This window comes from Osmerus eperlanus, chromosome 10, assembly GCF_963692335.1.
Source record: "Osmerus eperlanus chromosome 10, fOsmEpe2.1, whole genome shotgun sequence".
NCBI lineage: Eukaryota > Metazoa > Chordata > Actinopteri > Osmeriformes > Osmeridae > Osmerus > Osmerus eperlanus.
The window spans coordinates 8,086,630-8,103,263 of record NC_085027.1 but is presented as its reverse complement, the minus strand read 5'-3'; the positions used below and the strand labels follow the sequence as shown (position 1 = coordinate 8,103,263).

The following is a 16,634-nucleotide window of genomic DNA, read 5'->3' as shown; positions in this document are numbered from 1 at the left end:
CTCCTTCCCTCTTCTTTCTCTTCTCTCCTCTACTCTATGATGTGGCTTTCATTTGATAAATGTCACTAGTGTGTGAAGTCTGTTTCATGATATCACCCACAGAGGGTAAAACACACACACACACACAACCCTCAACCCATACAGCCCCCCAGCCCTGAGTGTGTCAGCAGTGTGATATAAGTTTTTTAATATAAGAATTTTTTTCTGACAGCAGAAGCTCATGTTGGGATGACCCTGCTGCAGGCAATCTGACCCTGCTACCGAGGGGGCGGGTTGTGTGTGTGTGTTATGAGCGTACGTGTAGTTGTGTGTGTCTTGATGAATGTCTTTGTAGGGGTTTGTGTGTTTGTAGATGTGTTTTCGTGTTTGTGTGTGTGTGTCTGACCGAAAGCAGGGGGCGTTAGTGTGTTCTGTTTCAGCCCCAGGAAAGCATGGAGGCCAGTAGCCACATCTTTGATGGTGTTGTGTTTGAACCTCTTACACACAGACATTGAAATTGTGCTGTTATGGTGGTGCTGGACTCCTCACTGGTGTTTGTGCTGCCATGCTAATGGTGCTGCTCTGGTGATGGTGATGGTGTAAATAAAGGTAATGGTGTTGGTTTCGGTGCTGGTGTTGGACATGGCGTTGGTGAAAGTATTTGTGCTGGTGTTGACAGTGTTTGTGTTGGTAAGGGTGAGAGTTGGTGTGTTGGTGATGGTGTTTGTGTTGATGATGATTGTGATGGTGATGGTGTTGGTAGCACCTCTCCAAATTCTTCTCCTCCTGACAGTCCTTCTCCCAGACCTCCCGCCCTCCTCTCCGGCTCTCCCTCCCAGACCTCCAGCCCTCCTCTCCGGCTCTCCCTCCCAGACCTCCAGCCCTCCTCTCCGGCTCTCCCTCCCAGACCTCCAGCCCTCCTCTCCGGCTCTCCCTCCCAGACCTCCAGCCCTCCTCTCCGGCTCTCCCTCCCAGACCTCCAGCCCTCCTCTCCGGCTCTCCCTCCCAGACCTCCCGCCCTCCTCTCCGGCTCTCCCTCCCAGACCTCCAGCCCTCCTCTCCGGCTCTCCCTCCCAGACCTCCAGCCCTCCTCTCCGGCTCTCCCTCCACGTCCTCCCAAACCTCCAGCCCTCCTCTCCGGCTCTCCCTCCACGTCCTCCCAGCCGTGACGGGTCTGTGTTCGTCTGTTTCTGACACGTCCTGTCAGGAGGTGAGATGCAGCCTGACTCATCTCCGTGCTGATTGGTAAACAGGGCTGGTCTCTGGAGGCAACCGGGTTCACTCTGCTATGAGTCAAGACTCAGCAGCTTTTAAAGATCACTCAGATATTTCAACCAATATTTACCTTTGGAAATAGAACCAAAAGTTTGTTACACCTGAAAAGTTTTTTGTTTTGGGTGAAGGTTTTGAGTCAGATAGGGTTACCATAAAATTAATGTTAGAAAAGTAAACATGTAGCAATTTATATTTTATGGAAAGCTGCCCTTTTATCCTTTCCTCATACATGCACTCCTCTCCACTTCTCACCTCCCTTCCTGATTCTCTTCCTCTCCTCATCTCCCTCCCCACTCAACTCCTTTCCTCTACCCCCCCTCCTCCCCCAGGAGTGGGTCTAATTTGATCAGGGTGATTACAGGCTCTCAGGAGAGAGGCCTGCTGGGTAATTGTAGCAGGCAGGACTGAGAGGAAGTGGCATCCATCTTTAATAAGAGGATAATAGGCCTATTGGGAGGGAAGGAACGATGTAGGGATGGGGGAGGAGTGTTGGAACAGGGGGTGGATCTGGAAGCTTGTGGGACTGGGAAAGGATGGTATAAGGGATTGAGGGATGGAGTGAAGGGACTTAGTCAGAGTATTTGGCATGGACAGGAGAAGGCATAGAGAGATGTGGGGAGGTGGAAAGTCGGGGGGAGTTAGAGAGAGAGGGGGGATGTTTTTATATATGAATGACCGTATGTATGAATAAAGCTTGAAAGTACAGAGGACTGTGGAGGATGGGTTGTGAATGACAACCAGGATTCCACCCTTCCACAGAGAGCTTACATGCTGTGTGTGGGTTTATGGGTGCGGTCTGTGTGCGGGTGTGTGTGTGTGTCGACCTGGTGTTTGATCAGTATCACATCTCCACAGTAAACAGCAAGTTCAGGTGTGAAGCTGTCAAAGGGTGTGTTAACATGTGGGAGGGTCTTTGTCTCTCACTCTCCTCAGAAGACACCATGGGGATCCACTGGGGAGGGGCTGGGATATTTTATTAATCAACAGGAACAAAGAGGGGTCACTGGAGAATAATACAGAGAAGAGAAGGAAAGGCCAGGACAGGACAAGACTGGAGAGGTGAGGAGAGTAGAGGAGAGGCCAGGAGAAGTATTTCAACCATCCATGGACACCAAGTTACAGGGGGAAACAACCGCCTGGCAGACCAAACTAAACTGCTGACACAGGAGTCTCCCGCACAAGTTGTTGTTGTGCTTAAGTCTGTTTTCCAGCTGGCTGGTGAGTGACTCTGGAACATCAAAAATTGCCGTCCGCCCCCAGTGTGTCCATCATGTCAGATAAGAGCCCACCATCTCCAAGAGCGCCCACACACGTGTACGCACACACATGCTGCCGCTCCTTACTGCCAGGATGACATAAGTACAGGTCAGCTGGGTGGTGGTGTGCAGGGAGGGAGGGAGGGAGGGAGGGGGTGGGGTGGTAGAGAGGGAGGGGGAGGAGCTCCTCCAGTGTCAGGACAGAGAAGGGAGGGTACAAACAACCAGATCCCTCGCTAATGAAACAGGCCAAAGGGGTCCCCCAGGGAATACTGCAGCAGAGAGACCTTAGTCTAATGATCTATTATCACACACATCTGAGTAATTATGAATACAAACACAGAATGGTCATATATCTGTTTATTAGTTTGACTTTTGTGTGATTGCATCAATTAAGGGTCCTGTAGGGATATGGAATGTTGTTTACAGAAAATACACATAATTCGTTTTTCTATCTGATCTAAAGCAAATTGGGTACATGTTTCTTTGTATGTATCTTTATTACATAATCATGTCAGAAAGAAAGAGAGAAAGAAAGAAAGCGAGAGAGATATGAGAGAAAGGGAAGATCCCAGATCCCAGATCCCAGATCTCCAGATCCCAGACCATGGACAGGAGAATCATCAGCTTCATGACAAGAAGTTAGAATCCTCCAATGCACACAAAGGCATATGCACACACACACATACAGACCCACACAAACTTTACACACAACAACGAGTCAGTAATATGCTTCCATATTACAACCCACATTGTGTAACATACACACATTTATGCACAGAAAAAAGGCTTCATTAAAATTAGGGTCATTTGAGAATACTCCTAGAATTAAGAATGATTTCAATGATGCTTCAGGATTTATCTCTGATGTTGTTATTGCAGTCAGCCTAGTACATGTGTGTATGGCTGTCTGGTTGTTATGAAATCCTGATTTTCCCTCCTTGTTGGTTGGATTGACGCTAAAATAATTAGTCGTCAAACATCCTTCTCAGTTGCACTCACAAACTTACGATGAGCAATTTGTGTTACAGCGCAAAGCCCTCTGAATCGACAGGGAGCGAGCTTGGAGAAAATGGTGCTCTAGTCTCCCTCTTCTACTATATCTAGCCCACAACACAATTTACGGTTGTCTGAGGGCTAGATGTATGATTGGCAGCTGATCATGTAAGGCGAGTGTGTACGGGGAACACGGTTTACCGACTGTTTTTCGCCGACAGAGGAGCTGTCCGCTTGCCCGGTGCTGAAACAAGAACAGGGGCTGTTCCAAGTAATGTGCGTCTTTTGCACCCCACTATTCCGTTATCCTGTTTTACCGTGTGGAAACTAGTTTTATTATCAATTATAAAGTTCTATAACCCTCATTGTATTAAACTGAAATGTAGCCTACTGAACTGAAATGTATGACCACTTTAGATGTTGACTGTGCAGATTAAGTTGCTGTGCCGGAGCAGTTCGATCCCGTTTTCTGAACAGCAAAACGAAGACTGAGCGAAAGCGCACCGACACAGGCCCTTCAGGTGATTGGTTAGACTCACATGACATCATTCACGGTCCGCTCTCTCGCTGTCTGCGAGCCTGCAAACTTGGAAATCAGAGTCTCGCGGAAAAGGGCACATCTGGCGGGAGTCCGCTTGAGACAGAAGCTTTGCGCCTGGTCTCGCGGTGCGCACCGGTCAACAGTGATTTGGAATAGTATGCTATCCTTAAATACTCTGACGTGAATGCGTGCGATGTGCTTAACAACAAGAAAATAATATTTTTGAAATCTCACAAAATGAGGACAGCGCTTTCACTCTCTGACAGGGAAAACTTCCAGTGAGACTGAGAGGGATTGCCACGGGCTGAAAGCCTTCCACAGCATGCGCAATGGACACCACTAACGGCACAGGACCTGGCGGGCTCGCGCCCTGGAACTTTAACAGTAAGTTATCATACACAATTTGTTTTTCTATTTTTATTTTCTTCCTATTATTGAAGCAACATATTAATATAGCCCAGAGAGTACGGGGTAAAATGTACTGTGCAGAGGATTTAATTTTGCGTTAAAAAGCTTGGTTAAATAGCTTTTAAAATAATTTCGAGATTCACATGACTGCCAGATTGCTATTTCACATTCAAATTACATTTCACTTAGCCTACATAAAGAGACGTTTTCATGTATTTACGTGAGTTTATAAATGTAGGCTATCTTTTTTTGGCCATCTGGATTTCCATTATGTTAACATAAAGCGTGCAACTGACCGGAAAAAAATCAGAGAGCGCACTTTCTCTGGTGCGCTTGATAAACTGTCATATCTGTCCAATCAGTGTTGCGGTTTTCCTGAGAAACGCACCTAAAAGAGAAAGGTGCATTCATGCGTGCACTACTATGACAAAGACTTAAGAACAAGTTGAATAATAACATAAAATGGACATTAGTTTGCTTGTACTACACTGCTCATTGCGCACTTGCAAGCCCCGCCAAAAAGCAAACAGAATAATTGTACATATTTTTATGCATACAATTATTGATTAAAAAAAAATTGATAACAAAGACAATAAGACAGATCGCTCTCCTTACCTCCCGTCCCAGTACATTTAAAGTGGTATGCGTTCCATTGTGCACGTTACCGCGTTAATAGAACACATAAACTGTATTCATATAGTGGTATACTCGTGGGAATAGGGCTTATGAGAGTAACCTATACTGGCATATACTGGATATATAGTCATAGTTAGAGTAGGTGTAGCTGGGTACAAAGCGGTGATGGTGGGGATTGACAAAAGCTTACGGTCAAGGGAGATGTTATTATGTTCTCTCATCTGCTCTTCTATCTTTTTATCTCTTCTCCTCTCTCTGGAACCCATATCGTTTTCTCTTTCCACTCCTTCTCTCTGCGCCTCTCCTCTGCTCTCCTCTGCTCTCCTTGGCTCTCCTCTCTGTAGCGTGTGTGGTGCTCTATAGTTGGCTGTGATGACAGACACTCAGACAGTAGATGGGGGTCATTTAGCTGGTTGCCCTCAAACCCAGACTCATTAAGTATTAGCTGCTACACCACAAACACCTTTTTTGAACCCTTGTTCACACGAGCAGATGAGGTGTAATGTATGGTCCAGATACACCAGAAAGGGGTTTCAGCTCTGATCCTGATGTTTGTCCAGGATCCCAGGTTAGCCTGCCCATTACAGGCGTCCCTTTACAGGCGCTCCAACACTCTGCCCTCTTGAACAGTTGATTAACAGACCCTGCATGATGTAAATACCTTGACGATGCTCCCCATTGGCTCAGGAGAGGGAGCTGTCTGGCTGAAAACTACAGTAATGGGGTCACACCACTCCCAACCCTGTTTCACACACACGCACACACCATCTCTTCAACGCACACTCATGTGCACAGACACAAACCCTCACATACCCCTACATATAGTTGTAATATCTCTCTCACACACACCCCTCCTGGTAACCCAGTTTCAGGAGCTGGATTCTGACTGTGCAGCAGCCCCAGATGTTTGGACACGCTGGCACACAACACACCCAGACTCTCTGGCGCAGAGCGTCAGCCTTGCTCTGCTTTCTGCAGTGCTGGGGTGCTGGGACTAGAGAGCTGGGGCTAGAGAGATGGGGCACTGGGGCTAGGGATCTAGGAACAGAAACGGTGGTGTGCAGGGAGATGAAGCTGTACCTTAATCAGTCGGTGGCTGAATCAGTCAATTGCATGCTGAGTGTTTGTGAGCATGTGTGATTTTATGCATGATTGTGTTTTCTCTGTGTGTGTGTGTGTGTGTGTGTGTGTGTGTGTGTGTGTGTGTGTGAGAGAGAGAGAGAGAGAGAGAGAGAGAGAGAGAGAGAGAGAGAGGGGGGGGGGGGGGCGGGGAGCGAGAGAGTGTGTTCTGTGACAGACCCAGACCTAAACATGATCCGGACAAGATCCAAACCAGACCAGATTCCTTGTGTGCCTACTATGCTCCTGTGTGGTTAGAGCATGTGTAGGTCTTGATAGAGTCTTTATTCAGAGTGATTTATGGAGTCTCCACTGTGGAACTAATCATTCTACTGTCATAGGAAATTGATAATTACAACACTGTATGTTTTATATTTCATGAAATCATCTCTCTCTCTCTCGTTCTTTCTCTCTCTCTCTTTCTCACTCACTCACTCACTCACTCACTCACTTACTTACACACACAAACACACACACACACACGCACAAGTACACATACATTGCCCCAAATTGAGAGGGACATAAATTGTCCCTCTCATCTCCCTCTTTCCACTTCGTTTCCTCTGTGTGCCTCTCAGATTCCGTAGTTACCGTAGTGACCGTAGGGGTCCATGTGATCCCGGACCGTTCCAAATGAGAAACTCGCCGTCTACCACGTTGCTCCTGATGCTCTGATTGACTTGGGCCTAATGGAGGACAGTGGGTCCTCGGCTCCTGTTGGAGCGTGACATCATCTCAACAGATGTGTCTCTACGTGGCGGTCTGTCAGTTGGTCCTCCTCGTCTCCTCTCTCCTCCCGTTCTCTCTATTTATAAACTCATCAGAGGCAGGAGGCTGTGACGTCCTAGATCAGCTCAGCTCTGGTGAGTGACAGCTGTTATAGCTGCTCTCTGTGGATGTGAGAGCAGGAGAGAAGGCTGAGGTTGGAGGTGCAGATAGACAATAGCCCATCTGAGAGGCCACAGTGCAGACACAGTGGGGCTGTCACATAAATTAGTGAGACCAGCGGGGAAAGAGCCATGTGCGATTCTATGCGTGTGTCTTGCTTCTCAATGTTTCATGCCAACACGTAGTTGTGTTCCTGTCATGCACGCCCACCGCCTCTGGGATCTTTCTTTTATCGCTCCTTCTTGTCATGTGTGTCTCGCTCTCCTTGTCTATCTCCCTCTGTCTCTCTCTCTCTCTCTCTCTCTCTCACTCCCTACCTCTCTTTCTTTTTCCTTCCCCAATGTGAAAACACAAATCTCTTGCAGTTCTTCCATCTGAGATTACCTTTCACTAAATCTTGATTCAACTTCACTCTGAAAGGCTGCCAGGTTTTGTGTGGGCTGGGCGTTGCCAGCAGCCGTATGGGTGTGTGTCTGTGTGTGCATCAGTGTGTGTGCATCTGCGTGTGTGCGTGTGTATGTAGCCTTAGTAATGAGTGTAATGATAATCAGAGGTGAGTGTGGCGGACATCAAGCAGCTGGCACTATGGAGCATGCACCCTGTGGCGTACTCTGCTGAGCACCCGCACTTCAGCACAGCAAGATCAGCTAGTTAACACAGATACACCCTGTCATCTGCCTTCAGACGGGGGGTCTCTTCCCCTCAATTCCCCCTACCTTTTTCCTCTTCTGCCCCCCCCCCCCCATCTTAGCCTCCCTCCCTCCTCCTCCCCTGCCTGTTAACCCCTCTCCCTCCCCCTTCACAGTGAGACCAGCTGTCTGTCAGTCAGTCCTCCCTTAGATCTCCTGCAGTGCAGACAAACTGGAAACCCCATCCGTCTTAGATCAGATGCTCCAGAAGGGAGCATCTGATCTAAGACGATCTAAGAAGATCTAACAGATCTTTTCGTGGATCCAGCTTCTTGGCTCAGCGATGCTGACATAACAGGTACTGTAACAGTCAGTCAGTTAGTCAGTGAGACAGTCAGCAAGTCAGTCAGTCCAATCAGCCACTCTGTCTACATTCTTTATACATGCTGTGTGTGTGTGACAGTATGTGTGTTACAGCATTATGAATGTGTGTGTGAGTCCATTAGAAATATGTTTCAGGGCATTATTCTCATTCAGGAGATTCATACTCTTATAGGATTAAATGCACAATGTGTGCAAACGATTTAGTCGTCTCAAGTCAGAGTCTTTAGGCAGTCTCTTAGTTACATGATATTACTGTCTGTGCCTGTGAGATTGTAATTTGTGGCTGTTTAAGATTACTACGGTCTGCCACCAGTACAATACAATAACAGTTTATTAATGACCAATTTATATCAAATCACTGACACAAACAGTGTGTGATATGATTAGTGTTTGATGAATCAGAATACACTGACTGTGTGAGTGTCTTAGAGTTATACAGGTTAGGGTAATGGCAAGTCAAGCAACAAGTCAGTCAGCCAAGCAATCAGTAAGGCACCCAGCCAGCTATCCAGGCACAGTGACCAGCCAGCCAGGCACAGTGACCAGCCGGCCAGCCAGCCAGATAGGGTGCTGGGACTTGGGAAGCCTCTGGGATCTCAGGGAATCTCTACTCGTCCTGCTTCCTGTTCCTTCCTGCTGGGTAATATATGAAGGTATTTGTCAGCAGCATCTGGTGCAGTCAGCTTCCTGCCGCATCTCTCTTTCTCTCTCTCTCTCTCTCTCTCTCTCTCTCTCTCTCTCTCTCTCTCTCTCTCTCTCTCTCTCTCTCTCTCTCTCTCTCGCTTTGTCTCTCACTCACTCATTCACTCACAAACATACATACACAGAAGGCTCTGGATCTTTATCTGGGGGATGTCCATCACACTCTCACATCTTAATGAGGTGTTCTGTTCAAACACGCTACAAGCGGTAATTACTTAGACATATAACACATATGCTACAATCAGAAATTCCATATGTAAAGCAATAATACACACATACTCACACATGCATGAACACATGCATACACAAAGGCACACACAAACACTTTAACACACAACACTTATTCTACAATCAAAAAGCATGTACATTATACTGTAACGTAATGTACATGCGTAACGTAACGTTCTTCTTTCTCTCTCTCACACACACACACCTTCCCTAGTCTGTGTGCAGCAGAGTGTTCGAGACTCAGGTGCTCTGCCTCAGAGACAGGAAGTCCCACAATCACAGAGAACTCATGGAACATTGATCCCAGTATTTAATAGTTGAACAGTTCCTGTGGGATGCAGGTGCAGCTGTGGTCTCACAGTGAAACACACTTGGATAATTGATCATCTTGTTCATAGATATTTCATCACATATGGAGTAGTATGGAGGGGGGGTGTAGCTGGTGTAATTCATGGCTTTGTGGGGAGAGGAGGGGTGTGGGGGGACAATGATAGGGAGTAGAGAGGAAGAGGAAAGGGGTGAGTGTTAAGGTTAGTAACGACTTAAAGGACCATGCTGGACTGTGGCACTAGTCATCCGTCACACACACACACACACACACAAACACACACACACACACACACACACACACACACACACACACACTGGAGACGTTTAGATATCATAACTAACGCTAGAAAACTTCCTTAAAGCAATCTGAAACAGCTTTAACCTAGCTCCGCCTCCTGAGCGTTTCTAATACAAGATGGACATTGCAGGTCTCCATCTCAGAGACACTTTAAGACCTGGAGCTAACAGCTGGATCATACACCTGGATAGAACACCCAAGAAGCAGCTTCTCCTCCTGGATCCAGCCCTGAGGAAGCAGCCTCTCTTACAGCTCTCTGATCCAGAGCTGTCAGCCTTCAGACACAGCAGAAGATCGGGCCGACAGGCCCTGCAGGGTGTAAGAAAGCTGGAGGCCGTCCACCCTGCGTCCAGAGGGAAGAGAGAGAGGGAGGAGTGTAACACGAAAGAGTAAACCAGAAACAGAGAGAATGCTCTATCCATTTGTGGATGGTTACAGAGCCACTGCTACTCCCAGTACTGGGTTATTTAAAGAATCCCTCTGAGTCTTGTAGAGCTTCTGAATGCCCACATTAGTGCTAGAGAGCTGAGAGGGGATGAGAGGGGGGGGGGGGGGTGAACTCCACTCCAGGTTCGGAGTGAGAATCGAAGGGGGGAAGGTGAAAGACAGAGAATGGTGTCAGAAGAGGAAACAACAAAAAGGAGAAAAGAGATCATCAAAAGAGTGAGAGAAAAACAGCGAGTGGAGAGGGGGGAATGAGGAATAAGAGGGACGAATAGAGGTAGAGAGAGGAAAAGTCAAGAGTTAAGAAGCTATGACCCAGTGAGAGAAAGAGAAGGAGTCAGGGCGACGTTTGAATGTTAGCAGGCTGCGTCTCCGTCTGACTGTTATCAAAAAGAATGGTTTATGCACCCCCGCCCTGGCGCAGAGAAATATGGATTTTCAGCCAGTTTGATCTCCTCTGAGGTATTTTTAACTTCAAAGATGGCTGAGCAGAACAGACCTGCCACATGCCCACAGGAGCTGCCCCTCTCTCTCCTCCTGACTCTTACAGCACCTCCTGCATCCTGACTCCTTAATCCTCGCTTTCTTCCTGACTCCTACAGCACTTCCTAAATCTTGACTCTTTGCTCCTCTCGACCTGACTCCTTCCACCTGGCAGAGACTCTTTCTTCAGCTCTTCTCTCAGGGCGTTATGACACCAGTCATCCAGTAGAGGGCTGTCTCTCAGAACCTCTGCTTCTCATAGTGAAATTCTGCTACATTTACCTGAGGGCTTTCCAACTGTGCTCCTGAAGAGACACCCATCTGTAGGTTCTCTCTCCAACCATGCTCCTGGAGAGACATCCTACTGTTTACACTCCACCCAGGATGGTATCTCTCCAGGAAGAGACCTTCAGGATGGTATCTCTCCAGGAACAGACCTTCAGGATGGTATCTCTCCAGGAACAGACCTTGAGGCAGTAGGGACCGTGTAGGAACAGACCTTGAGGCAGTAGGGACCGTGTAGAAACAGACCTTGAGGCAGTAGGGACCGTGTAGGAACAGACCTTGAGGCAGTAGGGACCGTGTAGGAACAGACCTTGAGGCAGTAGGGACCGTGTAGGAACAGACCTTGAGGCAGTAGGGGCCGTGTAGGAACAGACCTTGAGGCAGTAGGGACCGTGTAGGAACAGACCTTGAGGCAGTAGGGACTGTGTAGGAACAGACCTTGAGGCAGTAGGGACCGTGTAGGAACAGACCTTGAGGCAGTAGGGACCATGTAGGAACAGACCTTGAGGCAGTAGAGACCGTGTAGGAACAGACCTTGAGGCAGTAGGGACTGTGTAGGAACCATCATAATGATACTTCTGGGCTTCAAGAGCTTCTTTACACGCTCAGTACACACCTCATGCAACATGTACACACAATTCCATGATATATCACTTCATGATTCAGTAAAGACACTGATACATTTTTCAGCCATTTCTTGATTGAGAAGTTCTTCCATCTGGAGTTTTCACAGTCGACCACTTTGCTGTTTGCATTACAAAGCTCTACAGCTCTTATACTACAGGGAGAACTTCCGTGTGTGTATGTATATATGTATTCATATGTGTGTGTGTTTACTGTATGTTTGTGTTTGTGCTTGTGTATGTGTTTGTTTGTGTTTGTATGTGCTTGTGCATGTGTGTATGTGACAGAGATGGCAAAATCACACACATCCTTCACTCAAGTAGAAGTACAGATACTTGTGTTTAAATAGACTCTGGTAAAAGTTGAAGTGCTGACTACCCTTTTTCACTTAAGTTACAGTAAAGAAGTATGGGCTCTGACATATAGCCTACTTAAGTAAAAAGTAACCATTACTACTACCTGTTTTAGTGTCACGCTGGTAACTGGACCTCACATAATACATTTGTACCAAAAAACACTATATATAGACACACAGGAAACCGCATTCGCCAGGAAACCTTTTTGACACAGACAATTTCGAACATCTCCCTCATATATGGCCATGGGGGATCAGGAATGTCTCTATTCTCAGTCATGTCGACATCGGTAGCTCCCTCTGTCTTATCCATAACGTTAGCCATTCTTCTTGTTGCCTTCTGCCTTCCTCCATGGTAGCTTCGAACACTAGCTTACGTTTGTTGTGCATGATAGCCAGGAAATGAAAAAAGGTTCTCAATGACAAAAAATAATATTGATCATGCCACCAAATGCAGATTAAAACTAAATTAACAAGCCTGGTTTGAAAATGTAAGAAAAAGAAAGTACAGATATTTGTGTAAAATATTTATTAAGGAATGAAAGTAAAACGTAATAATAAATAGTGAAGTAAAGTGCTGATACCAGAAAAATCTACTTAAGTACAGTAACAAAGTATTTGTACTTTGTTACTTCCCATCTCTGGTTTGTGGTACAGATGATGACGAAACCTCAAGAAACAGCACGATCCACAGTTCCTTAAAGTTTCATATAGATCAGTCTCTGCCTCAGTCTTCATCTGATTACCATTCAACACATGGAGATTCTGCATAATTTGACTTAGTAGTTTACCCACTCTCTCTGATCAACGTCATTGTGTGTGCGTGTGCGTGTGTATATTTGCCTCCTGGCGTTCTATATTAGCATGCAGGGAAAAGTTGATCCATGCATTTAATCTGATCTGTTTCAGACATTATTAAACAATTAACCTTTAGGTCAAGCTGAATTTCTACAGGGGGATATTGATCTCTGTTGCAATGTTTGATTAATCTGTCTGTGGTGTCTTAATGAGAGGAGAAGCCACCTGGGCAGGGCAGGTAGTAGATCACAGGGCAGAGATCTACATCATCGTGTGACGAACTGGGGCACTGAGAGAACACTCCATCCATTATAAACATACTCAATGTCAGCCACATTATCCTGCATTTCTTTGTGCGCGCTCACACTCCTTTTGTTAAGAACAAGAACCCTACGTTAGATATGAGTTAACCATGTTGATTTCTGTGCTTATATCCTGTTTGATGTCCATCTAATGCATGCTGGTCGAATGTAGAATGCATAAAGGAGCCTTAACATGCCACTGCATTACAAATCATGTCTTACGCAAAACACCTCCACAGAACCAGAGCACTCACAGATGTGCTCTTTACGTGTTTATGATTCAACACTTTGATTTTTCGACAGATATCGTTAGTATTGATAGTCAATACTAAACATATATTATTAATGCCTCTCTCGCTTTCTTTTTGCTTTTTTTGTTCTCTTTCTCTTTATCTCATCAGGTTCACTTACCAACGTGTCCAAAGACATCTTCCTGACCAATCAGAGCTGCGATGTGGGTAATGGCACATGCACGGGCACAGAAAGGTCGGGGTTTGGCAGCCCCTACAAGACAGTGGAGATGGTGTTTATTGCCCTGGTAACTGGTTCCCTTAGCTTTGTGACAGTGGTGGGCAACATCCTAGTCATGCTGTCAATCAAAGTCAACCGCCACTTGCAGACCGTGAACAATTACTTCCTGTTCTCGCTGGCATGCGCTGACCTCATCATTGGTGTGTTCTCCATGAACCTCTACACGGTGTACCTAATCATGGGCTATTGGCCATTGGGACCGGTGGTGTGTGACCTCTGGCTGGCGCTAGACTATGTGGTCAGCAATGCCTCCGTCATGAACCTGCTCATCATCAGTTTTGACCGCTACTTTTGTGTGACCAAGCCGCTCAGCTACCCAACAAGACGCACCACTAAGATGGCGGGCCTGATGATCGCGGCAGCCTGGGTGCTCTCCTTCATCCTGTGGGCTCCCGCCATCTTGTTCTGGCAGTTCATCGTGGGAGAGCGTACGGTCCCGCCCGGAGAGTGCTACATCCAGTTCCTGTCCAACCCGGCGGTGACCTTCGGCACAGCAATCGCTGCGTTCTACCTGCCCGTGGTCATCATGACTGTTCTGTACATCCACATCTCACTGGCCAGCCGCAGCCGTGTGTCCAAGCAGAAGTCTGAGGCTAAGAAGGAGAAGAAGGGGCTGAAGGCCCCAGGGCTTCTCAAGAGCCACATCCTGAAGCAAAACAACAACAACCAGCTGCCCTCCTCCGCCAAGCCAAGTCTGGAGAGCAGCGCCGCCCTGGAGGACACGCTGAAGAACGGCAGGGTGGAGGAGGCCCCATCCAGCCAGGCCCAGCCAAGCACCGCCCCCGCCGAGGAGAAGGAGACCTCCAACGACTCCAGCACTGCCAGCATTGCCCCAAAGGAACCCAAAGAACGTGCTAACAGCGAGGCCACTTCAGAGGTCGGGCTCTGTCCTCCTGCCACCCCCACGCCCGCACCCTCTGCCCCTCCAGCCACCAAAGGAAACCCCGGCTCCAAGTGGTCGAAGATCAAGATTGTGACAAAGCAGGCAGGGGACGAGTGCATCACCGCCATCGAGATTGTACCCCCCAATGAGCAGGCGGAACGCCACTCCATCCCCGTTAACCGACCGCGCACCGTGGCAAGAAAGTTTGCCAGCATTGCCCGCAGCCAGGTGAAGAGGAAGAGGCAGATGGAGGCCCGGGAGAAGAAGGTCACAAAGACGATCTTCGCCATCCTGCTGGCATTCATCCTGACCTGGACACCCTACAACGTCATGGTGCTCATCTCCACCTTCTGCCAGTCCTGTGTGCCAGACACGGTCTGGGCCATCGGCTACTGGCTCTGCTATGTCAACTCTACCATCAACCCAGCTTGCTATGCCCTCTGCAACGCCACCTTCAAGAAGACTTTCAAGAACCTGCTCATGTGCCAGTACAAGAACATCGGCACCAGATGAGCTGGACCTAGGAAAAGAGGGATGGAGGGATGAGGGATGGAGCAGGAAAGTCTGAGGATTGAGGAGAGGGTTTATACTGCAATATCTTGTATACAAAGAAGGGGAGGATATGGACCAGACTAGAATAGTGGGAAATAGAAGGAGAGGAGAGGTGGGCGAGAAGGAGGGAGTCGAGAAGATTGAAAGAAAGGGATAAAGGAGGGGATGGGGATGCAGGCGGGAAAGGAGGACAGGATGGGAGGTAGTTCCAGATCTCTCTTCTCTATCTCCCTGATTCTCCTCATAGAAGACATAATCCACTGTGTAGACCGGATCTTAATGAACAACATACACCTACATTCAAAGCTGTGTGTGGGTTGAAGGCCTAAGACCTAGTTATATGTGTAACCCTCATATATGAGACATTAACACTTGAATTCTGAATCTGTTGGTGGGTTGGCTGTATTCCTCCCTTCAGAGACAGAGAATACAGTTTGTCTCCAGTACAAGGCAGTGAGTGAGAGACACACTTCCCCCGTTCTCCTCCCTCCTTTCCCTCTATCTTTTCCTTCCCTTGCTTTCCCCCTCCTTCCTTCCCTCCGTCCCTCCCTCCTTCGCTCGGCCCCAAACCATCACAACCAGGAAAGGAGATGAGAGGATGAGAGCCCCAGGAGTCTGGTCGTACCTGCCTCTTAGACAGATGCACATCAGAGAACTGTAACATCACCGTGGTGGAATACGGTGTAATACTGTATGACACCTCTACCCCCACCAGTCTCAGTGACTTGCTAGACTAGAAACAACCCCTGTTGTGTTAGTTCCAAAAGAATGTGGTTCCAAATGATGACAGAGGTGGTTGGAAAACCACCTGGCCTGAGACCTAACGATGTGTGCTGGCTTCCTGAGCTAATGCCTGGTGCTTGGTTTCAGGTTAGCGAGCTAGTGCTTCATGCAGGAAAACACAGGTCATAATTCTCATTTAAATCAGGAGATCATGATGTAAATGTTATCAAAGTTATAAAAGAAAAACCAAATTGAACCCTCTACATAAACAGGAATTGTTTTGAAGATGCAGTTGGGTACTATAACGCTAGGCCAGTCTCGGTGAAGGATGTGTCAAACTTCCTGGGTAAACTGCAAATGCAGATGTCCAAGAAATTGTGTACATATGTGACCGTGATGTACAGAGTAAGATTATTAACGTGTTTTATATAATTGATCTCTACCACCAGAGTCTTTTATGTAAATAGCAGAATGTTGTATGCTTCCTGTTCGTTCTACAGAGTTCAGCTTTCCTCATGCGTTTACTATCTGAGTGTTCGTACCTCTCCTGTACTACAATTGTGATTTACACACTTTTACAAATTGAATATAAACTATATAACTGTCTGTATATGCAAAAGTTAACTAAGAGATTGTATTTATATTCTGTCGTTTCAACTTGGACTTTTGGAAACATTGTAAATGGATTTAAATTTTTGCTGTTTTGAAATGACAATGGTGGTTATAGTTCTTAATCTTGCAACAACAACCCTCCAGATTAGGACACAGGGTGCGGTCTGACAATAGCCCTCCAGATTAGGACTATAAGGCTAGGGTGGGGCTGTGGTGTTGGCATGAAAGGATGGAGTCCCCCACAACCCCCTCCCAGACCCTGAGCCGTGTACATAGAGCCTGAGGATCAACATGTTCTTTTCTAACGTGTATAATAAAGATCTTGGACCGACAAAACAGTCTCACTGTTGTTTTTACACACGGACACACAACA

General features: G+C 47.1%; 1 protein-coding gene across 1 annotated transcript; it reads left to right on the top strand.

The window, feature by feature from the left end:
- Positions 1–3,698: 3,698 nt before the first annotated feature.
- On the top strand, positions 3,699–16,587 carry chrm4a (cholinergic receptor, muscarinic 4a). Its single transcript, XM_062471867.1, has 2 exons — positions 3,699–4,431; positions 13,362–16,587. Exons 1-2 carry the CDS (start codon positions 4,377–4,379, stop codon positions 14,885–14,887), a joined length of 1,581 nt encoding a protein of 526 aa, XP_062327851.1. The 5' UTR covers positions 3,699–4,376; the 3' UTR covers positions 14,888–16,587.
- The last annotated feature ends 47 nt before the right edge of the window (positions 16,588–16,634 follow it).